This window comes from Chamaea fasciata, unplaced genomic scaffold (assembly GCF_029207755.1).
Source record: "Chamaea fasciata isolate MVZ Bird 193981 ecotype frontalis unplaced genomic scaffold, bChaFas1.0.hap1 SCAF_18, whole genome shotgun sequence".
Taxonomy (NCBI): Eukaryota; Metazoa; Chordata; class Aves; order Passeriformes; family Sylviidae; genus Chamaea; species Chamaea fasciata.
In genome coordinates this window covers 9,325,190-9,348,757 of record NW_027094103.1, presented here as the reverse complement: position 1 = coordinate 9,348,757, position 23,568 = coordinate 9,325,190, and the positions used below count along the sequence as shown (strand labels likewise).

General features: G+C 50.1%; 2 protein-coding genes across 2 annotated transcripts in view; both read left to right on the top strand.

Moving 5' to 3' along the window:
• GRK3 (G protein-coupled receptor kinase 3) overlaps nucleotides 1-19,241 on the top strand; it is a 60,131-nt gene extending 40,890 nt beyond the window's left edge. Inside the window, exons 10-21 of the mRNA XM_066199380.1 lie at nucleotides 1,295-1,373; nucleotides 1,789-1,919; nucleotides 2,668-2,762; nucleotides 3,599-3,706; nucleotides 5,728-5,794; nucleotides 5,990-6,090; nucleotides 7,271-7,337; nucleotides 7,791-7,886; nucleotides 10,338-10,500; nucleotides 11,253-11,389; nucleotides 12,340-12,453; nucleotides 12,973-19,241. Coding sequence (XP_066055477.1) covers nucleotides 1,295-1,373; nucleotides 1,789-1,919; nucleotides 2,668-2,762; nucleotides 3,599-3,706; nucleotides 5,728-5,794; nucleotides 5,990-6,090; nucleotides 7,271-7,337; nucleotides 7,791-7,886; nucleotides 10,338-10,500; nucleotides 11,253-11,389; nucleotides 12,340-12,453; nucleotides 12,973-13,134 — 1,320 coding nt within the window. The 3' untranslated portion in view covers nucleotides 13,135-19,241. The remainder of the gene's footprint in view (nucleotides 1-1,294; nucleotides 1,374-1,788; nucleotides 1,920-2,667; nucleotides 2,763-3,598; nucleotides 3,707-5,727; nucleotides 5,795-5,989; nucleotides 6,091-7,270; nucleotides 7,338-7,790; nucleotides 7,887-10,337; nucleotides 10,501-11,252; nucleotides 11,390-12,339; nucleotides 12,454-12,972) is intronic.
• Nucleotides 19,242-19,311: 70 nt separating this feature from the next.
• Nucleotides 19,312-23,568, top strand: part of MYO18B (myosin XVIIIB) — a 54,993-nt gene continuing 50,736 nt past the window's right edge. The window contains exons 1-5 of the mRNA XM_066200098.1: nucleotides 19,312-19,319; nucleotides 20,044-20,360; nucleotides 20,846-21,021; nucleotides 22,151-22,306; nucleotides 22,401-23,468. Coding sequence (XP_066056195.1) covers nucleotides 19,312-19,319; nucleotides 20,044-20,360; nucleotides 20,846-21,021; nucleotides 22,151-22,306; nucleotides 22,401-23,468 — 1,725 coding nt within the window. The remainder of the gene's footprint in view (nucleotides 19,320-20,043; nucleotides 20,361-20,845; nucleotides 21,022-22,150; nucleotides 22,307-22,400; nucleotides 23,469-23,568) is intronic.

The following is a 23,568-nucleotide window of genomic DNA, read 5'->3' as shown; positions in this document are numbered from 1 at the left end:
ATGAAGGGGCTCTGAAGTGTCCCTGTCCCTCCCTTTCCTCTCTCCGGGGCCGGCCCCGCGCTGCCCAAGGCCGCCGTGTTTTGCTGTTTCTAATTTGGGAAAGGGAGCCAGTTCCTGTCAGAGATTCCCAGAGCTTTCCCTTGTCCATCCTGCAGCGCCAGGAGCATTGTTGGAGTCACGTGAGGCCACGCTCTGCTTCCTGAGGGCTGGCCTGGGCTCCTCTGGGATTGTGTCCCTGCCAGCCTCGGTGCTTTGGGATCCTATGAGCAGTGGGGCAGCCCAGGAGCACAGCCATTCCCAAAGGGATCACTGCAGACTCACCAAACAGCCCTCATTCTGTACCACAAGGTGTCCCGGCCCATAGCAGGGGTTTAGAACAAGATAAGCTTTAAGGTCCCTCCCAGCCCAAAACATTCCATGATTCCATCCCATGTGGCTTTGGAGAGGAAGTTGATGAGGTGACAGCCACCCTCTGGTCCTTAGCCAAGAGCTTCCTGGCTTGTGTCAGCAATAGTGTGGCCAGCAGGACCAAAGCAGGTCCATTCTTCGTGGAAAGGATTCTCCAGCCCTGGCACAGCTGCCCAGGGCGGTGGTGGAGTCACATCCCAGGAAGGATTGAACGGATGTGTGGATGTGGCACTTGGGGACACGGGTTAGTGGTGGCCCTGGCAGTGCTGGGGGATGGGCTCAGTGATCTCAGAGGGTTTCTCCAACCTCAGCAATTCCATAATTATGAATTAGCCCTTGATCCAGCATAGACCCAGTGCAGGGGAAGGTCTGCCAGACCCTGGATGTGTGGGCCATGGAGGTACCAGCACATGGGCAGGCCTTGGGAACAAAGATGTGTTTTTCTGGTGCAATTTTTTTATGGCTGCTTGTCTTAAACATGGGGTGAATTGAGGTTCAGGTGCATCAGATGGGTGTAATCTCAACCCTGCCACGGCTGCTCTGCTCTGGCCTCTTAAACCTGCTCCCACAGCCCTTGTGTTGTGGGTTTTGCTGATCTGGATGTTGCTGTTGCTGCTTCCTGTACATTGTAACACTCGAGAATCCCAGCTTCCTGCCTGGTGTGTTTGCATTCCTCTGTTGTGGGGGCCAAACACCTTCACTGTCACCTGGGCAGGGCCCTCATGGGGGGACAGTGGTTACCAAGTGTAGCAGCATTTCAGGATTGAGGAGAGAACTTGGGAGTACTGGCAAATAGCACAGGAAAAATACCAGATGTATTTTTAGCTTTCCTAAAGTCACACTTTGCTTTTTGCCCGAGCTGAACCTCTTTGCTCTTCCCTTGCAGGACTGTCCTTTTATAGTCTGTATGACCTATGCCTTCCACACCCCTGACAAGCTCTGCTTCATTCTGGACCTCATGAATGGTAAGCAAGACTTGCTCAGATGATGATGATGATGTTACAGAAATTCTGGCAGGAGGGTTGCTGAGATAGTTGGTCCCTCAAGCCTGGGCTGCTCTGTGTGCTGATTTATTCAGCTCTCCACAAGCCAATGTGTGGTACAGCCTTTGCTTGTGTGGAAGTCCTCTGCTGGATTAGTCACTGAATGCAAATGTTTATGAAATAAACGCATTTTAAAATGGAGTTTCAGACTGATCAAATCTCTGTAGGAACTTTCTCAGCTATTTTGTCACGGCACAGATTTGCAGGGGGTGGGGCTGTGTGCTCCACAGGTGATAAAAACCTACAAAAGCTGTGCTGTTCCCCCACGGTGTCACCCTGTCTGCCTGCAGGGTAAGATTTTACCGTTCACTTAATTACATCTCAATTCTCATTTCAGGAGGAGATTTGCACTACCACCTCTCCCAGCACGGAGTGTTTTCTGAAAAAGAGATGAGGTTTTATGCTACTGAAATCATCCTGGGGTTAGAGCACATGCACAATCGCTTCGTGGTGTACAGAGACCTGAAGGTAATGGTTGGTGGTTGCCTGCATCCACTCAGGCCCTCAGATAACTTCCATGGATTATCTTTCCTGAAACCTTTCCTTGGCAGGATTATTTCTTTATCTGCCTGATTTTTGTGATTAGTTTTCACAGTCGTTCTAATCTGTGCCTTTATCCAGTTTAACCAGCCTGGGAGAGGCTTCCTAGGGGTCAGTAAATCCTGTGAAGTGTTACTTATCTCCCTGATGGGAATTATTTAGAGGATATACTGTGTTTTTGGGAGCCCTGAGAGAGGTTTTTGTGTGTGATGGGGAACAACAGCACAAGAGATGCTGGAGGGTTTTCACTGACAGCTGGGAAACCAAGGACAGGTCCCAGAGAAGAGTCCCTGAACCAAGTGACAGCACAAGGGGATAAAAGTCTGCCCAGAGACTGAGAATAAAAGGTTTAAGAGCCACACACAGACCCTGCTGTGAAGAAACCGAAAGCAACTTGAGGCCAGAATGGATTATTCATTTATTACCTGCTTTGTGTTTCAAACCTTGCCTGGTTGTTCCCTTCTGTTATTCAGTATTTCGTAACCTGTGGAGTTGATGGTAGTGCTCTCTGAGAACGCAGATTTTTATCTAGGAAGTGCCTGGTATATTGATGTTAAATAAAAGAAGGCAATTACCAATTACCAGGGAGTATTGATGTTTGAGTTGCTGTGCTGTGAGAGTTTGCAGTTGTCAGCTGGAGAATACCAAGCACTCACCTCCCTGTGTTGTGTTGCAGCCTGCAAATATCCTGCTGGATGAACATGGGCACGTGAGGATATCAGACCTTGGGCTGGCTTGTGACTTCTCCAAAAAGAAGCCACATGCCAGTGTGTAAGTATTGTGTCTGGGAGCTTTGCTGCACATAGAGGTAGTCCTAAATACAGCCTGAATTTGTCTTTATAACTTAACTTTGCCTGAAGGGGAGGAATGACACTTGTGTGGCCCAGGCTTGCTGAGCTGGAGGTTCTAATGAGGTTTTTTGGGCTCCTCTCCCTGTTTTCCTGCACAGTTGTAGCAGCTGATGTGTAGGCATGGCTGGGAGATGACACATTATTTCGGGATGATTCACTGCTCAGAGAAGAACCTGACTGAGTTAAAGTACCAGATTGCTTTAATTGTCCCAACCTGGTAATTAAGTATTCCCAAACTGACTAAAATCCTGGATTTATTGTGTCTTTCTCTTTCTGGATCTTCATGGAACCAGAGGCAAATTACATTCCTTTCTGCCTCTTGCCATCAGGATTTAACTAGGATCTGAATTCCTGGAGTTGTGTGTGGATTCACGTCTTACCTGGCATGTTTTGTTCTTAGGACCTCAATTGCCCTGATTTAATCTCGGAATTTATGCAAAAAGGGAAACTCCAACCTGTGACACCTTAAAGAGATTTGCAATTCAGTAGCTTCTTGAAAAAAGTCCATATGTGTTGAGTACGTCAAGGGTAAAAGCAATACCTGGTGGCTGCTTCTTGTGGTCCCAGGGTGAGTTCAGGAGTGTCCTGTGCTCACACAAGCGACAGATGAAACCCGTTGGAAGCAAAATAAAATTATTAAAATTAATTCTCTCCAAACTGAGCTGTCTAATTGAGAGAATACCGATTTTTAATGATTTTTTTTTTCCAGTGATAATGTTGGGTGTAATGAATGTTCTGTGCTGTTGTGCTCTGCAGAGGAACCCACGGGTACATGGCCCCCGAGGTGCTGCAGAAGGGCACAGCCTACGACAGCAGTGCTGACTGGTTCTCCCTGGGCTGCATGCTCTTCAAGCTGCTGAGGGGGTGAGTGGGGCTCCTGCCTTGCCTTTGGGAGCCTGGGGGCCTCTGTGCGTGTCCCTTGGAATAGCAGGACATGCTGTGTCACAGATTGTCTGAAGTGATTCCTCAGTGCTGCCCCGTGTCCCCATGTCAGACAAAACCAGGCTTTTTTCTTCCAAACCAAACCCAAGCCCTGTGTCCTGTAGTAGCTACAGGTGTGGGACATGAGGAGGGCAGGTCCTCTATCTGCTCTTTGAACTGCTGCTGGCAGCAGTTTACTCCTCTCTTGGCAGCTGGTAGTGTTGTAAATGCTGTGGTGTTGCTCCTTGGAATGCTCTAAGCAGCCCTGTTAAATCGTGGGCTTTGTGTTAGGCTGAGACCTGGTGCTGTGGAGAAGCTCTTGGCTGCACTGGTCCCATTTTTTGTGCTACTCATCCTTTCCCCTTGCAGGGTTTGGGCCAGGTACAAAGTGTGGATCCTTCCATTTGCTGAATCTGGCCTGTTACCTTATCAGTGTCCAAAGGTACACGATAATGGCAGCTTTGTCAGCAATTGCCTTCTCATTAAACTTAACGTGTCTAGAATTGATTAATGCCATGGGATTTATCTGAGCAGTCAACAAGCACTGATGGGCAAGTGCTTGTTGAAAATGGCATCCTCACTGTTACTGACAAGCCAGAAGAAATCTGAGGCTTTTCACAGTGCTTCTCTGTAAAGGTTGATCATTAGGTCATCCTGTGTCCTCACACGTAATTAATTACAAGCTTTTATCTCCATCCAGACACTGTACAAAGGAAGGTCAGTGTGTGACTTGTGAATTGAACTCTAGAACTGTATCAATTTAACATTAATTGTGCACAAAGCAGACAATGTAAGGGTGCAAATAAAGAAAGAAGTGGTGTTTAAATTGCTGGTCTCCGGGCTGTGATTCTCCCTGGCAGAGATGTTCAGGGTGGTAGCAGTGCTCAGCCAGAAGCCCAGAGCATTATTCACGGTGAGCTCTCATTCCTCATCTGTTCTGAAGCCAATTAAACACATCCCAAAACAAGGGCTGGGCACACGGTGCCATTTCTTGGTATTTGGTAAATTTAGTCTGGCACAGAATCTGCCCATAAGTCGCCAGTGAATCATTTTCTTCCCTGATCTACTCAGAGCCTCCTTGTCAGAGTACATGAGGCTGTGTGGGAACCATTTACCTGTCATGCTAAAAAGAGAAAAATTGAAGTCCTGGTCCATCCATTGCATCCATCAATCAGCACATTTTTGAGAATAAAAGGAAAATAACTTGGGAGTAGCGGGTCTCCAGTTGAAACCTGCTGGTACACTCTGCCATGTGGTAAACCAGAATGCTTTAGAATAGCTAATTAATGGAACTGATAAGTGAATAACATTTTGTTTGTGAAAAGCATCATCCCCTCAAGGTTTTAAAGAAAAGAAGCAGGGAATATAGCCTAAATGTAATCAAACTATCTCTTATTACAATACTGCTTTCTTTCTTGAAGAACTGTGTGATAAATCTCTAATGTGCCACAGTCTTCCATAGCTTAGAGGAAAATTCAAATTCAAATCAGAATTATAAAGCAGGAAAGGGATGAAGCTGATAATTTACAAGATACCATCAGATATCTTTCCAGTGGCTGATGCTGTGGGATCTGTGATCTCTTATCTCCTTATTCTCCGTGATGGGGAGTGGTGAGTTCAGTGGGTCATGCTCACCTTCCTGATAGAAATCCTTGGATTTAAATCCCTGTGGGTGATGGCTGCTCGAGGTTTTCTTGTTAGCTGAAAACTGCTCAGGTTTTTGGGAGGTCGATGTAACTGGTGAGGCATTTGAAGCACATCTTTTAGGCCAGATCGCTGTTTAAGAATTACCCGGCTTTCTACTCGCCTTCCTGTGGATCAGATTGTTCTGCAGGACAGGATTGATGAGGGGGAAGGATGGGACTAACAGGATGCTCGGCTCTTTCCTGGCATTGCCACAGCAGAAATACACTGATATGCTGTGGCTTTCCATTTGTTAGAATTCTTTTTCCTTCTTTGCACAGGCACAGCCCTTTCAGGCAGCACAAAACCAAAGATAAGCACGAGATCGACCGGATGACGCTCACCGTGGTAAGGCCTGGCCTCAGGGACATCCCCACGTTCCCTGAGCTCCCATTCCCCCTAAAACTGGAACTGCACCCCCTGCTCTCTCCCAGAGCTGTATTTGCACGTGGGAGAGCTGTTTGCAAACACCATCAGAGACAAGAAAGCAGAACACACCACTTCCATCGTGGAGTAATCTCTCTGCACTTCCTTTCTCCGCAGAATGTGGAGCTCCCGGATTCCTTTTCTCCCGAGCTGAAGTCCCTGCTGGAAGGGCTCCTGCAGCGGGATGTGAGCAAGAGGCTTGGATGCCAAGGAAGAAGGTAGGTGTTGTCTTCTCCTTGGACCTCTGCCTTGAAAAATTTCCACTTCTCTGTCAATGAGTGAATTCATTTCAAGTGAGAATCTGCTTCCTGTTGTGAGGATTTTAATTTTGGAAAGAGAGCATTAAAAAGTGCTGCTGCATGGAATTACTTTTCGGCTTCCTTCGATTTGGACATGTTTTTTTGGACAATCTCTGTCCTTAAAGCCTTCCCCTGAGTTCCCTGCTGTCATGCTTGCATTGGGTGGTGTTCCTACTTCTCATCCTTTGGTTGTTTTTCTGGTTTTGCCTGAATCTGTTTTGGCATGAAATCATATGACTTGACTCAGACATACTGATAGGGAAAATTTATTGCTTGTGTTGTATCTATTGTGATAGGAGCATATTACATACAAACCCCCCCCACCCCCCACAATCCCAAAACCACCAAGCAAAAAGCTGTGAGTATGGCTGGTTCTGCCTATGTCACTTCTTTATTCTAAGGAAAAGAGTTTTTGTTTTGTTTCATGACTACAAAACACTCCTTGCTCCTGCCAAGCTCTCCTTGCTTAGTACCTGTTCATGAAATTGTTATCTCCTGCTTTAAAAACCAGTGTGAGACTGAGAGAGAAAAGGAGTAAACAACTGTTGAGAAACCATGGGGATGTGTGATAACAGGTAGCTGATGGTCACACCTGAGCCTGGGGCTGGCTCCAATTCCAGTGGGAGAATCAGAGGGGTTTTGTCTTGGAGCCCTCTTTGATAATGACCTGAGATCGCTTTTCCTTGGGGCATAACAAGAGCAGTTGATTTTTTTTCCCATAAAATTTGTATAATGTGAAATAGAGTGGAGTAATCTGTTTATTTACATGCAGTGATTGGGATCTGACCCAGATCAGTGTTGGGATCTGACCCAGATCAGTGTTGGGATCTGACAACACAGGAACGTTGTTTGCTGTTGGAAATGACAGAGTGCTATCAGGAGTTCTTGCCTGCCAGCCCTAGAGCACTGTTCCAAGTGTTTCCACATGAAAATCCTCTCTCCTGTTGTTTACTGAGGAATTCTTATGTTTTTCTAGCAAAAAAGAGCGTTTCCCCCATGTTCTCAAGTGATAGAACTGTGACCTTTGAAGGCTTTGTATTCCTTGAATACACTTGAAAAGCCCCTTCGTTTGTTGACTTCAGTCACTTCTGTTTTGCAGCGCACAAGAAGTAAAGGAACATCCTTTCTTCAAAGGCATTGATTGGCAGCAAGTCTATTTACAGAAGGTAAAGGATGAAGACTGTAATTTTAGCTGACTAAAAAGCTAAAAGCAGTAAAAGGAAAATAAACCCAAACAGGTACTGAACAGAAAACTTGAGGGTCACAGTGCCCAGCACAAGTGCTCACTCACACAAATACAGGGAGGGTTGTTGATGAATATTCATTACTGCAGATCTCTCTGATTGTTAGGAGTGAGTTATTACATTTCCAGGGTCAAATGACTATATGGTTTCCTATCCTTTGATATCTCTAAACTGAGGAGTTTTAGCCCCAGATTTTTGAAGGAGATCTAATTAAAAGAAGTGCCAACAATTTTGCACTGAAGTTTAATTCCAAAAGGGACACTGGCACAGTCAGGTGTAATCTGTTCCAAAAATACAAAGGTTGTGCATGACTACAGAATGGAGTTAAATAATGCCCATTAATTTGTCTTTAATGATGCTGATTTCAATTTCTAGTACCCTCCCCCCCTGATTCCTCCCCGGGGAGAAGTCAATGCAGCAGATGCTTTTGATATTGGCTCGTTTGATGAAGAGGACACTAAAGGCATTAAGGTACCCAACTCTCAGTGGTGGAAGGTGGCACTGGGGCTGCTGTGCTTGGCTTTCCATGTGTGTGTGACATTCCTTTGCTTCAGGGCTCTGGATGTGCAAGGAATTCCTGCAGGCTGGGAAAATCAATCCCTGGTGGTTCCACCAGAACTAGAACTAGACCTAGAACCAGAGCCAGAACTTAGAACCAGACTAGAACTAGAACCGGCTGCCCAGTTGGAGTGAAAACCTGGATGGGATTTTGGCCAGAGCCTGGAATGGAGTCAGCTGGTTTGAGTGAAAGCCCAGACTGGATTTCTTCCTCAGTCCGGAATGGAGTTGCCCGGTTGGAGTGAAAACCCGGACCAAATTCCAGCCAGAGTACTAGAACCAGAGCTAGAACTAGAACTGGAGCTAGAACTAGAACCGGAACATCCGCGTTTGGTTTACGCTGTTCCTTCTTGCTTGCCATGTCCTTATATTTTTAGATTAACTGAAATCTACTTTCTTACCAAAAGTTTTATGTGATAAAGGAAATGTTTCAAATGGTCAGGAAACAACTGGGAAAGCCTCAGATTTTCAAGAATACCTTATAGTTTGTGTGTTTGAAAGTTGAGATTTGTTTCTGGTAGCTTAGAGAAATGGAGCTAAACCTTATTTTAATAGTTGAATGGTCGTTGAGTGCCAAGAAGAACTCTTAAAAATGGCAAACTGTGTTAATGGTAGCAATGTCACAAGTTAGAAAAGTGGTAAAAGAAATTATCAGCTTCTGATAATATCCAAGATATAATGAAAATAATATAACTTATTTTTAAGAAGAGAGAAGTTAAAGCTGCTGGCCTCTTTGGGACTCACATGTAGGGGGTGACCCTCCTGTAAATTCCTTTACTCTCTGAAGCTTCCCATGGGACTTCGGGACAGCAGGGCTTGGGTCAGTGCCCTTCATTGTTTTCATCACCCATTTCTGCAGTAGAACAGACCTTGTTCTTGTTCTTACAGAAATGAGTCAGGAGGCAAACTAATTGTTCTAAACTTTATAAGCAAAAAGCCCCATTAAGTACTCACTGAGCCTAAAAGGGAGCTCATCTGTCAGTGTCACCTGCTGTGGTGACAGAAGTTGGCATAGAAAAGTGCAGAGAGCCCAGGGTGTTCTTTATCCCAGAAAATTCCACATCTTCAGCATCAATGTTAGCCTGGCAGGATTCCAGCCTCCTGTAATCCTGCAATGCCACAATTCAGAGGAACATTTTGCAAGGAGGAACCAGGCAGCCTTTTGATTTCATGAGGGGATCAGATACTCTCAATAACATGATTTAGTGAGAAATCCTATCGCAGAATGTGAATCACCAGCCGGTCAGTGCTCTGTCATCTCCAGTTTGATCTCAGAATCTCATAGCTCAGGGATAAATTTACCCCTGGGGGTGAGTCAAGGAGGGATAGCACAGCCCCCCCGCCCCGGGTGTCACAGGTGTTCAGAGGCAGAGGGAGCATTCCTGCCTGAGTCAGCTGCCAGCGAGGTGCCAGGAACCCTCTCTGCCCTGGGCACCACAGTTTGAACCCCTTGCTCTTCTCGCTGGTCCCTGGGATTGTGTTTATCCTGCAGAGTGTCATGTGGCCCTGAGAAGAGCACGTGAGCTTTGGGGATACGAGGGGGGATCCCTGTGGCTGTTCCCCCTTCCCCGGGTGCCGCAGGGAGTCCCCACAATAGCAGAGAGATCTTCTGGGTGTGTGTTTTCCTGCTGGGATGTGGCATGGATCTCTCAAACGGAGGAGAATATCTATTTCAGGAGAGTGTGGCCTGACTGCAGTGGGAGAATCAAGCTGCTCCTGCAGCTCTTGGTGCTGCATCCACACAGCTTTAAACCCCTCGAGGGATGGGCACTCCACCACTGCCCTGCTGAGTGCTGGACAGCCCTTTCGGGAAAGGAATTTTTTCCTAATTTTCTTCAGTGCAATTCAATTTAAGTACTCAAAGGATTAGTGGAGAAAAGAATCTTTATACTAGGAAGGTTGAGGTCTGCAGCACATGCTGGTGAATTCCGAGGGTTAATTATTAAGGATATAAAGCCAAGCTGTGGAAGCATGGAAGGCACTGCTGTGGAAAAGGTGCCTTTTCACTTATTCATGGGGGTTTTGTGCTGAGGAAGTTTTTGGGCAACAAAGTTTAGAATGCTGCTGCTTACATTGGAGTAATTATTTAGATGTCTAGAGAGCGTTATGGGGCAGTGTTGAGTGAGGATTTTGGAGCTATCAAACCAAACAAGTTTTGAGCAGGTGGCCTGTTCTCTGCACATAAATTAATATCTTTGCTTAAATTAGTGCCTGTGCTTCTCTTGCTTGCATCTGTTTTGTGAAGGTTTGAGTTCAATCCATCTTGTGAAATACTACTGTTGCATGGGTAACTATTAACTGTTGGGGATAAGAATAGTGAAAGTTATTAAAATGTTGGGTTTTTTGTTGTTTTTCTCTTGCAAGTTGCTTGATAGTGACCAGGAATTATATAAGAACTTCCCTCTGGTAATATCGGAGCGTTGGCAGCAAGAAGTAGCAGAAACTGTTTATGACGCAGTAAATGCAGACACAGATAAAATTGAGGCCAGAAAAAGGGCTAAAAATAAGCAGCTTGGCCACGAGGAAGGTAATCTGTCCTTACACTTCTCTCATCTTTTGCTGCTTAGGTAGTAGTTCCTGGGTTTGGAGTTCCACAGACTCCCATTGCCGTCATTCCCAGGAATCGTTAGGATTCATTTAATCACTGTCGTGTTGCTTAAGATGTTTCTTAATGTTTTGAAACGCTGGATGATGACATCAAGCTTTGGAAAGAGATTCATGGAATCATAGACTCTTGGAGTGGTTTGGGTTGGAAAGGACCTTAAAGCCCATCCAGTTCCACCCCAACTGCCATGGGCAGGGACACCTTCCACTGTCCCACTTGCTTCAACCCCTGTCCAGCCTGGCTTTTGACACTTCCAGGGACCCAGGGGCAGCCACAGCTTCTCTAGGCACCCTGTGCCAGGGCCTCCCCAACTTCCCAGTCTGTGGGGTTTGATTTCCTGCCCAGGAGCTGGGAAGGGCCCCAGGAGGTTTTACACAGCGAACTGCAGCTTGCACGGGGGTGTTGCATCAAACCCCCAAACTCTGGAGAGCAACGTTCAGTGCTTTTAACAACCTCCTCCAGTGGGATACTTGTTTAAGAGCCAAGTCCTGTCCTTGGTCCCTGCTCTGCAGCCACAGCAGCTGTGTAGTTAGGGCAGAACTGGGGCTGTGTGTGTGATCTGAACCTGCTGAAGCCACGGCGGGTCCGGGGTTCCGTCCCCTCGGCACAGAGCTCACTCACATTGCTTTCAGCTGCACCTCCTGTCACTTTGCTAACATCTCCTCTTGGTTTAGATTATGCCCTGGGGAAGGACTGTATCATGCATGGATACATGCTCAAGCTGGGGAACCCTTTCCTGACTCAGTGGCAGCGGCGTTACTTTTACCTCTTCCCCAACCGGCTGGAGTGGCGAGGAGAAGGAGAGTCCCGGGTGAGTGAGGGGCCCTGGGGAGCTGTGGTGGAAGGCAGGTGGAGGTGAGACACACCTGGAGTGCCCAGGAGTTCTCCTGGGGAAGGAGTTTCCTCTGAGTAAAAGCCCAGTGGATTTGAGTAACTTCTTTGAGTCTCACTGTAGTTAACGGGTAGCTTACTCTGCACGGAGGAGACATAAAGTTGACTTGAGAAACCTGTTTGCTCTGTTTTGTTGTGTTTTTAAAGGATTTTGGTAGTTGATGGTGTTGTTTTTCATTTAGGACCTCTGGACTATTTATACAAAAAAACACAAACTGGTAAGGTGACAAATGCTATAGCATTTTATTTCCAAGAAAATGCTATAGTGGCTGTAGCGTAGCGCAGCTGTGCTCACGTGCAGGGCAGATAATTTGTATATTTAAGTTAAGGAAACGTTTGGAATTTAAGACATTGTGTCCTCTGCAGTCCATAGGGAGAGTTTTCCTGCACACTGCTGTGTATGTTCTCTTTGTGAGTATTCAGTGCTGAAATATTCCCTTTCAGCTCTTTGAAGTAGTCAGATTGGCTTTTTTTCTTTTTTTTTTTATTTTGGTAATAACAGTAATGCTTGAAAAATGTATCAAATTATATGCAACTCTTGAGGGAAAATAGTGAATATGCTGTTTGCAGACACACCTATTTGTAGATTCTTATTTCATGCTGTCATTACTGGCTTTTAGAGCTGATATTTCATTGTCACTATTGAAGCAACCAAGCCCCTTGTAAATCTCTTTCTTACCTTACTGTCTATCTTTAGTTCATGACCCAGCCTTCAGAAATAAATGTCTGTGTAATGACTCTTAATGTTCATCACTTAATTCATATGGATAGTCCAGGAAAATGAGACAGTGGGTTTATTTGATGGGCAACAAGGGTTTTTTTGAGGTTTTTTTTTGCAATTAATTCTCTGCTCTTTTGCAAATGCTGCAGCAAAACCTGCTGACAATGGAACAAATAGTATCTGTTGAAGAAACACAAATTAAAGATAAGAAATGCATCTTACTGAGAATTAAAGGAGGAAAACAGTTTGTCCTACAGTGTGAGGTAAGACTTGATTTTTGATAACTCGATCAGCTTGTTTTGCATATGATAAACAATAGACAAGTTTTTCAGGTCGTCCTGTTGCATGTTAACTAAGGCACTTGGGGAAGCAGAGCTGAAGTGTTTATCACACTCGAGTTTTGAGAGCATGAAAAACCTGCAGCTGTGCCAGTTCCTGTCATGGATCTCAGTGGCATTTGGGACAAAACAAGTTTGGTTTATTAAATTGCTAAGAACTCCCAAACTTCTCAAGCTCCGTGTGCTCCAAGGGCCTTGTTGGCTCGTGTCTCACTGTGGGGAGCTGCTGGAGCTCATGTGTGGAAGGGGAAAGTGCTCAAATCCTCAAAACATTGTACCAACTTTGGATGGGGTGATGGAGAAGCTAAAGGCTGCCCATGGGCAATACCCAAAGTTGCTCATTCCTTTGGAAAATCAAAATAACTTCCCTAAGTGCTGTCTGAGAGAGAAGACGCTGTTGGCCGCGTAGGATGAGGTGCCAAACTGCTTCTGTGTCTCTTGCAGAGCGACCCCGAGTTTGTTCAGTGGAAAAAAGAGCTGACAGAGGCTTTCACCGAGGCCCAGAGGTTGCTGCGCCGGGCTCCAAAATTCCTCAATAAATCCCGCTCCACAGTCGTAGAGCTCTCGAAGCCCCCGCTCAGCCACAGGAACAGCAACGGGCTGTAGGAGACACCGACCACGTTCCTTCCCACAGGGAGAGCTGCTTGGTGAACCTGCAGAGTGTCCCAGAATCCTTGTGAACGAATGACTTTGTGCAGTCCTGGAGGCGGGATGCGCTCGGGAGAGGAGGAATTCGATGTTTACAGCGTGGGATCACGTCAGGACTCTGTCTCCGGAGGCTGTGAGGACTGGAAGGGTGGCAGGGGGTGGTCCCTGTCCCTTCCCTGGCAGCGCTGGAAGTCACCAAGCGGAGAGGCTGCTCCTTGCTCCCACGCGTCCCCACCCCCGGCGGGGCCCGGCCCAGCTCCGTCCCTCTGGAACTACTGATGGAAGGAAGAGGCTTTTTTTTTTTTTCCCCTGCCATGCCCTCAGTGGTGCTGGGCTGGGGGTGGCACGGGTGCTGCTGGCTGGGTGACACTCCCGTGGTGACACTGACGGAGCCGGAGCTGCCGCCTTGGCCGTGGTGGGTGCCCCTCACTCTGTCGTGTTGCCGTGTCCTTCCCGACCATTACTGCTGAACTCTTCTGATAACCTTGCTCCATACTGCTGATGATCAACAGTGTGACTCTGATGCACTTCAAAGTACTGAATTCTAACTGTCCTGTGGTTTAAATGTTATTGCTACTTCATGGGAGCGTTGAACTCGAATTATTCCCTGGGTTTGTTGTACTCACTAATAGTAGCTACCACCATTTTTGCTTCTTCTACGTATATGCAGTACTATAACTGACACAATAGAGTAATAATTGGTGAAGAGGAATTTATGGTAGCTTCATCTAGTGCTCTGTTGTATAAATTGACTATTTTAGCACAGTTTTTAAAGAGCAGATTCCTTTTGACAAGTTTACAGTGAACATAAAAGACAGTTCTTTTCCATTTCAGGTCAACTGCACTTTTTAAAAAATTAAAAAAAAAGAAATGATTCAAATCCAGTGCATTCTAGAGCGTGTGCTGGGTTCCGGTGTGTGTGGGTACCTCGGTACGTATCCCGGATCACTCCTCAGTCCTGGGACTCGGGATCCTCCTCTGCTGTACACAGGTGTGTTCCCATAGCATAGAAACCCCCAGAAATCCCCCCAAAAATCCCCAGGTCCCCCTGGAGCCCGGCCTGGGAGGTTCGTGCACATATCACAGCTCGGCTTGGGAAAGGATCTCTCATTTTCTGTTCTGAAGAATTCAAACTGCCCACAGTGAGTGCAGTGTGAGAAAACTGAGCGTGGAACTGACAGAATGAGCTGATCAAATGCCAGGTTTATGTTAATTCTACCTTGAGGCATCAGGTGTGTTGGGTGGAAAGTCATGCTGAAGGAAAGATCTGATCCTGAGCTGTCCCACAGCTTCAAGCTGGGCCTTGCCCTGGGTGTTGTGTTTTGTAAGAGAGAGGTCAGGGCTGAACTTGAACTGTTTTTTCCAATTCAGTGAACAGCTTGGAGAAGATTTTTTTCTTCCCAGCTACAGAGGTACAACTCTCATGGTCCCTGAAGACAGTGGAGTTGTGCCTGAGTAAGTGGGAGCAGAATTTGTGCGTGGTTTGTTGAGAGTGTGTGGCTGTCAGATCACCACGGAGTTCCGTGGAGAAAAGTAGTCTAAGTGGCTCTGTTTGCTTCTGCATGGGGGCTGCTTTTGCTGCACAGCTTGTGCAAACCCTGGCTGACCACCTGGGGCTGCACCAAAGGGAAAATGCACTCCGGAAAATACCCCCTGAGAAAGTGGTTTCTTTCAATGATTTTTTTTTTCCTCTCCTGTTTATTTTCCAAATAATTCTGTGTAAACAGTGCCAGCCTCTCTGTCATTCCTGTTGAGCATCTCAGCTCCTCTGTAAGGAGCAGTGTCAGAGGTGATTGCTCAGTGGCTGGACTTGATGATCTTGGAGGTGTTTTCCAACCTAAAATGATTCCATGATCCTGTGTGTGGTATTTAAAAAGTGTTTGGGATAGAAAATGTCTCATCCCGCTGGCTGTGGTTCAGCTTTCCCTACAATACCATGCAATGCTCGTATTTTTCTCCTTGATTTAGAAAAAAACCCTCAGATGGTGTTAAAACCTTCTCACAGTTCTTGTGTAACTTGTTTTTACTTTCTTAGTCCCTGCTCAGTTCCATTCTTCTCCTTCAGTTATTTTCCATGGCTGGATTTCATTCTCACTCCCTGTCGGCAGATTCCGGTGCCGATGTCAGTGAGGGAGGAACAGGTCATCAGCTGGGAAATTGTGCCTCAAACCCAGAGATTTTATATGAAATGAAGGCTGTATATTGACTTAGAGAAATACATTTATTTTGGAATGTGATGGAGTTGGGATGGCCTTGGAATATCCTCATTATCGTGCTCCTTGCTGCTCCATCCAACCTCCAGTGGGAGGGGCAGAAAAAGATTTGGATTTCTTAAGCCAGATGATTTATTGACAGTTGAAAATAGCTTTATTTTTGTGACTTGTATCTAACTGTGCAGCCAGGAGAGGAGAGGTTATCACAGTGACAAACTCCTGAATGAAGTTGGGATCCCAGTAAGAAACGGGGCTCTGTGTGGAAGTGACTGGATGTGCTGGTGTGGAGGGAGAGCTGGAATTGCACCCTCCAAACCAGAAACTCCTAGATACTGCCCCAGACTGCTCCTTCCTGGTGTAGGAACCAGAGTCTCTGAAGGTTTTGTTTTGGAAAAAGATTGTTGATGGTGTTAATTTGCAGGAGGGTCTTTGGCTGTGTGTTTAGGATCCATCCTTTATTTGCGAATTATTTTGCAAATTTATGAAACTGTTAAAAGGAACATTTACTGTGGAATGTTTTTTTTTGTGTGTGTTTGTGTGTTTTTTTTTATTCCTTCATCCAAGTGTTGGCCATCGACTTCTCCAAGTGCAAACTTTCTTCCTCTTTGTTGTGTTTGAGCTTTTTGTGTTCTTGTTCCTGGTCCAGCAGAGCCTTGGCTGCAGTCTCACGGGTTCTTCCCGAAATGCTGCTGTGAGAGAAGCTGGAGTAATGCTGGAGTGGATCCAGCTGGGATTGACATTCCTGGTATGTTCCCCCACCCCCCAGCAGGCTTCAAAAAATCTTGGAGCAGGCTAATAATAGCTGGAAGTGTGTCTAGGAAGGGAAGCCTTGCAGGTAGGGAGAGAGGAACTCTGGGGATAGACCTTGGCTCAGTCACATTCGAGTTTTCCTTAATTTCTTGGGGCTGCCCTGAGCAGGGCCAGGAGTTGGACTCTTGATGATCCATGTGGGTCCCTTCCAGCTCAGGATATTCCATGATTCTGTGATTCAGCACCTCCCCTTTAGAAACCCAGTGGAAGATTTTCCTCTCCCACTTCTGTCATGGAGGGGAAAACCCAGAAATTTAATTGTGAAGTCAGGTTTGGCTTTGAGATAATTCAGGTGTTTGCAGCCCAGCGTGGAGGTGCTGGAAACAGTGGTTTGTTCTAAAAAAGCCTTGTTCTGGTTGTGATCCTGCCCATAGTGGCGGCTGCTGGTGCCCAGAGGAGCTCTTGGGGTTGATATTCCATGAGCAGGAGCAGCCCCAGCGCTGGGACATCGTCATTCCTCGGGTTTGCAGTGAATCAGTCCACGAGGAGTGAAATCCCTGGAGTTCTTGAGTGGCTCTTTCCCTGGCAGCTGGTCAGCTTTAGGACCAGGTCCCTTGATTCCATGTCCATATCCGTGTCCCACAGCCGTTGGCACGGCGGTGTCACCTCCCAGCACGTGGCAGTGACATGGCTCCTCCACCTCTGAGGTGTTTGCACCCGAAATATCCCCAGAGGAGGGACTGTTTGAAGTGTGCAGTAGTCAATAAATAATTCTAGGTGTGTTGATTAACATAAGGAATGAGTCAGTTCTGCAAATTAAAGGAAAAAAATAAATCTGAGAAGCATATTTTGACAAAGCATAGTATTAATTTTAATATTGTAAAAATAAAAAAGGAAGATATCTAAAATATACAGAGAAAATATGTATATCCAAATGTCTGAGGAGTTTCAAGATAATCTACTTTTGTTCCCTGTTGGTTTCTATTCCATGGTGTACATATTGTGTGGATGGAACATTGGCTGTTTTAATACTATTGTTAAATTGTATTTTTATTTTGTGTTAAACTAATCATCACAGACTCAGCTTTATTTTGTTTATGTAAAGGTTGCTATGCTCTGTAGGTATAAACCCGAGAATTCTATTTTAACAGAAAAAGCATTTTATATTATTTATTAAATACATGTTTCTCCAACTTCTGACATTCCACAGAATTTCTGCTCCGTACATGTATGGAAGTGGCAGCTCCTTTCAAGCAGGATCAGCCAGTTTTATTCTGTTTTTCACTACAAAGTAGGGATAGATTCCCTGAGGTTGTGCAGCCCCTCTCTCCCAGCACTGGGACTCCAGGCTCTGTCAGGACCAACTCAGGTGGCTCCTGAAGGCAGAAACACCAGGAAAACTCCTGCAAATTCACCCCTCGATGGGATATTTCCAAATTTCTCCTTTATCCCCCAGCATTCCCAGAGCATGTGTTCATTCACAGGAGTCTGTGCTGAGTTAAAGAGAATTAATGACCTAAATTGGGGCAAGGAGTCAGCATTGGTGTTTGATCCAGCTCAGCCATCAGGGAATTGCAGAGCTCTGTCATTCCAAGGGGAAGCAGCGAGTGGAGGGAGAGCCTGGAGCCCTGGACATGGGGCTGGGCTGCAGGACCCAAAATGTCCTTACTAGAGAGGGGTTTGGTGTGTGAGGGGGATCTCTTGATCCTTAAAAACAGGATCCTGAGGCAGGAGCAGTGCTTGATCCAGCAGATCCTAGAGCCAGGGCAGGACCCTGCTTGGTGTCACATCCCAGGAGGGGAATGGCCACCCTGGGACCCTGCAGGGACTGTCCCTGGGGGTGTGGGGAGGGTGACACCCAGGCAGGACCCCCCTGTGGTGCCATTGCTCCAGGAGCTGCCTCTGCTGGGCACATCTGCAGAGCCAACCCCCCAGCACCTCCATCCCCAGTGAGGTACAGAAAGAGCCCTAAATTTATCAGGTCGCTCAGTTCCTAAAAATAATTGCAGTTGTGCAGTTTGAGGAATGCTCGAGGTATAACTTGTGTGCTCTCAGTTTGCACAGCGGTGGGGCTGGGGGTCTGTGCTGGTCAGAGCTGATCCCCGTGGCATTTCTGGGGTGAAATGTGGCATTTTCCTGCTGCTGAAGTTCTCTCCTTGCTGAGGGGCTGCCAGGGGCAGGGAGGGATCCCTGCTGTGCTCCCAGAGCAGTCTCTGCCTTCTTTCCCGTTTCCCTCTCTGATCCCTTTGGATTTTGGGGCGAGCTGTAGCCCAAGCTGTTCCTGGAGGGAGGGGGGAGCTGGTGGTGGGTGAGACTGTGCCAGTGGCATTTGTGGCTCCTTACTGTCACCCCTGGAAAGGTGCCCTGGTGGGGACAGTGATGAGACTGATGCTGCTGGCTGGCGATGTGTCCAGGCAGGGATTTGGCAGAGAACCTGAGGACAGCTGCAGGAAGGTGGCTTTGTCCAGGGCCAGGTTGGTCTGGGTTTGTGTGACACGCTGTGTTTCCAGGCTTGAAAAGGAGATGGGCTGGGAAGAAGCTTTCCTGTTGGTAGCAGGCATCTTCTCCTCAGGGAAATGGAGAGAGCAGGCAGTGGGTGAGATGGCACAAAAAAAAAAAAAAGTGTGTGAAAAACAGAATAAAGCAGGAGCATCCTCGGAGAGGGGGTTTGTGAGCACTTCCAGTGCCTCACTAGGTCCTTTAAAACAAAAAGGAGCAGATTTCACACGAACAGCTACTCGTGATGAAGGAAAACGATCGAAAGAGAACCTGTCCAAAATTGTGTAATTAATGGTAAGCAAAGCCAGGATCTGTAAATAACTTTAGATATTGTATCGATGAGATCATTCCTTGTTTTATGTACTTGGCTCTTTCCATATTTATTGTGGGGAGGAGGATCCCGGTGCCTGTGAGCTGTGGCCTCGCTCCTCACGGACTGTCCCGGAGTTTACAGCCCCGTCGTGGCGGGTGTGCCACACTCGGTTCTTGCCGCCAGTATTTTTTTAACGGATTATTTTGGCACAGCTAAGCTGCTTCTGTGTGTTGGTCAGTACAACTGCTCTCCTACGACCAGACCCCAATAAAAACCGTCCTTTGCGTGTGTGCCGGTGTCTGGTTTTTTCCGTGTCTGCCTGCAGGGCACAGCTGGATGGACCCCACAGCCCACTGCCCCATGCACAGGTAAGTCCCTTCCCTCCCCCGAGCCCTGTGCATGGTGTTTGTCCTGGTTTTTCTGAGGGACACACCAGCTGGGTCCTGTGTGATAGGTGGCCAAGGGTGATTTTCCACCAACAGTGGCCCGGCTCCTCCGTGGCTGCAGTGCCACCTGCAAGGGAAGGATCATGGAAACCACGTGCTGTTACCAGGTGGATTTGGGGTTGGTGAGATGCTCGGCCTCCTGCCAGGGGACTCCAGTCAGTCCTGTTTCCTTTCTTACTACCAGAGCCATTCTGGCTGTGGGTGGCATTTCCCTGGGTGTGTCCATGGAGCTTTTGGATCAGATGTGCAGGGACATTGCCTTACTGCAGCTGGACTTGGCCTGAGTTGGTGACCTGCCCCCTGACTAGCTCTTGGGTGCTGGGGCATGTGTGACCCAGGTCCTGCTGGGCCCTGAGGGGTCACCCTTTTCCCCATGTGGTCACCACATGTCCACTCTGCTGCTCCCCTCCCACCTGCCCCTGCCAGGTGCTGACCATGCTGCTGTTGGTGCCAGGGGCTATTTTGGGCTTTGCTCCCAGGTCCTCCTCCAGCTCGGCCCCATCTCGGGGCTGGGGTGAAGAACTGGAGTGCTCTGGGGAGCCCCTTGCTGGGCTCCCAGCCCAGGGTGTCCCCTCGGGCAGCACCAGAGTGCTCTGGGTGGGCTCACACCCAACCCGAGCAGTTCCCCCAATTCTTTGGGGTGCAGAGGTGTGCACCAAGGGGGCCGCGAGCAGCGCGTTGGGGAGGGCACGGGTGCCACACGTGTGCCAGCCGGTGCAGAGGCCAAGGAACAGGAGGGCCCCGCCGTGCCACCGCCTCTCCCCAGCCGAGGCCCCGGTGCCACCGCCGCGGGTATTTTTAGCAGTGACATGTGTCACCTCAGCTGCCACCGCGGCGGGGGCGGGGGGAGGCGGGTGCTGACCCTCTCGGCGCTCCCCGCGCTGCCGCCGCCGCTCTCGGCTCGCCGGGGTGCCGCGGAGCCCGGTGCTGGTGTGGGACATCAGCCCCCACCGCCCCCACCAGGTACAGGCGCTCGGGGGGCCGCGGGGTGGGGGTCGCGGTCCGGCCGGGCTCGGTGGGTTCGCGGGGCCCGGGGCCCCTCGGCCGGGAGGGTTTATTTTTAGTCGGGAATGGATGGCGATAGCGGCAGCCCCGGCTCCGGAGGCGGCTTCCAGGCGCGGGGCTGTGCTGCGGAAAGGAACGCGGCAGGGCAGCGATGGGAGCGGGGATGGGGACGCGGCTCCCTGCCCTCTGCACGGCGGTGCCTGGGAACCCCTCGATGGCCTCGGCTGGTGGCACGCACCGGGGTGGCAGCGGGTCCTGGGTGGCGGCAGGAGCGGGTGCCAAGTAAGGACCAGATCCAAACGCCCGCGGCCCGCCTGGGGCTGCGTCCCGAGCGGAGGGAGCGCGGTGCTGGTGGCGGCGGTCCCGGGCCCCGCTGATGCCACCCTGGCTGCTTGGGCAGGGCACGTCCCCTCCGTGCCTCGGTTTCCCCGTGTGCGGGGCAGGACGGAGGGCCTCTCTCCGGCCGGGGGGTGACAATGCCCTGTCGCTGGCCACCTCCGGGCTCTGCGGTGCCGTCGGGGCCAGTTCTCCCGGCACAGCAGAGCCCGGCCGGGGGAACAGCGCGGGGGCAGCGCCGGTCCCCGAGGGCACGTGGCGCTCGGGGCAGCCGCCCGGGAAGGCAAGTGACATTCCCAGCCCGCTCCTGGCCGCTCCTGCCCTTTACTGTACAAGGATATTGCGGCTGCCGGAGAGGCACAGCAGGGCCGGGCGAGCCCCGGCGCGCTGGGCGCATGAATGATCCCGACAGGTGAAGCCGGGGTCAGCCCCAAGTGGGGCACGGACGGGCTCCTGCTGCCACCCAGCCCGGGCCCGTGGGGTCCCGGCATCACCCCCGTGCCACCAACCCTCTGTGCCACCACCTCCCAAGCGCTGCCACTGGTCCCCTGCTCTGCTCCAGTTGTTGCTGCCAGCTCAGGTGGGCAATGCCCGGCAAGGCCACGGTGCTGCCGGCCTGGCACGGCTCTGGGGCCAGCAGCAGCCCCTGGTTAACTCTCTCCTCTCTCTCTGCCCGGCGTGTCCCCACGTGTCTCCGCACAGCACCGTCCTGCCTCGCCGCCACCATGGCCATCTCCTCGCGCCTCGCGCTCTGGGAGCAGAAGGAAAGTCTCTGTCCAGGCTGGCACTGGTGGTGTTTTGGGGCTGTGTGCTCGGGCTGCCTGGGAGCTCAGTGCTGGGGGGGTGTCACTACAGCAGCCCCCGGGGTCACATCCCCACAGCTCCCTGTGCTCTTCCTCATGCAGCGTCCGGCCTGCTGGCTCTGGGCTCCTTCCCAGCCTGAGTGTTCTGGTTTGAGTGGGTTTTCCCTGCCTGGCTGAGCCTGGCAGGAGGTCGCAGGGTTTGATGCTGGTGCTGCTGCCGGAAAAGCTGCGGGAAGTGGGGCTGGTTTTGCCCTGAGGCAGGGCTGCATGTGGCTGCGGTGATGCTGGAGCTGCTTCTTGCCGGTTGCAGCCAGGATGGTTCCTCCTGTGGCCACGCCAGGGCTGCTGGCACAGAGCAGAGCTGGCAGCGCACCTGGGCTCCTGCTGTGCCAGCCCTTGGGGGGCTGCGCCAGTCTGGGCTTTTCTCCTCGGTGCTTCTGCTCCCTGACCCAGCCTTGTGCCCCATGGGCGCCCTGTGGTCTCACCAGAACCCTGGGCAGTGCCTCAGCCTGAGCAGGGTGCTGGTGCTCAGCCCTGCTGCCACTAACAGGCTGTGCCTGCTGCTGTCCCTGTGCCTGCCCCGTGACCCACCTCTGCTCCCAAACCCAGATCCGTGACGAGGACCGGGGGCCGCCCCCGTCTGCTCCCCCCCTGCTGCTGTCGGTCATCCCCGGGGGGTTCATCAAGCAGCTCGTGAGGGAGACCGAGCAGGAGGCCAAGGCGGCCCGGCGGAGGAAGGAGAGCAGGGTGGGCACCAAGGAGGAGGTGAGAGCTGAGGGAGCCCACACAGCACCGGGGAGCTGGGTGTCCCCAGGTGTCCCCAGTGTCACACCAGGCTCTCCTCTCCTTTGCTTGGCAGCCCGCGGGGAAGGACGGCGAGGCCCGAGGAGGAGGAGCCAGCGAGGGGCCCCTGCGGAACGGGCTGAAGGCAGAGGGGCGGGGGGGCAAGGGGGTCACAGCCCCCCCACACAAGGAGTTGTCCCCTGAAGGGCTGGGGACTGTCCCCAGCAAAACCCTGGCCCCTGCACCTGGTCCAGCAGTGCCTGCCCCCAAACTGGCAGAGACACCCCCCAAAAAAGCAGAAACATCCCCCAAAACAGCAGCACCTGCCCCCAAGCCGGCGGAGACACCCCCAAAAAGAGCAGAGACCCTCTGCAAACCAGCAGAGGCATCCTCAAAACCAGCAGAAACATCCCCCAAAACAGCAGAGGTTTCTTCAAAACCAGCAGAGACCACTCGCCTGGGGGCTCCCAAGGTGGGAAAGCCACTGTGGCCTGGAAAGAACCCCAAGGACTCCTTCCTGGGGGGCAGCCCCCCAACTCCAGTCCCTGCACCCAGCCAGGGGCCCCAGCGTGGCAGCAAAGTCCCAGTGAAGGAAGGGGACGTGCCCCAGGGGACAGTCCTTGAGACCACCAAGAAGGAGAAGGGGACAGTCCTTGAGACCACCAAGAAGGAGAAGGGGACAGTCCCTGAGAGCAGCAAGAAGGAGAAGGGGACAGTCCCTGAGAGCAGCAAGAAGGAGAAGGGGACACCCCTGAGGCACGAGGAGCCCCCCGCCAAGGTGAAAGCCCAGAGGGAGCTGTTGTCAGCCGGGAAAGAGCCAGAGAAGATGAAGAAAGATGTTGGACATGGCAAGAAGGAGCCAAGGGAGATCAAAAAGCCTGAAAAAACCACAAGAAAGTCAGAGGGTGTCAAAGGGGAGCCAGGAGGAATCCAGGAGAAGTCCATAGATGTGGGAAAAGAGGTGGGGAAGGTGAAGGAAGAGCTAGGAAAGGGTAAAGAGATGCTGAAAGAGAGTGAAAGGATTGGCAAGAGCACGGACAAGGACCAGGCTAAGGAAACATCAGGAAGGAGCAAAGAGATGAGCGAGAGCATGGAAAAGGACCAGGATAAAGAGGCATCGGGCGAGAGCACGGACAAGGACCAGGTAAAGTGTCACGTTGTTATCTGGGTTTTGGGGCACTGATGCAGTTTTCTGGTTTCATGCAACTCCTCCCGTTCCCGTGGGCTGGGCTGGCAGGAAAGTG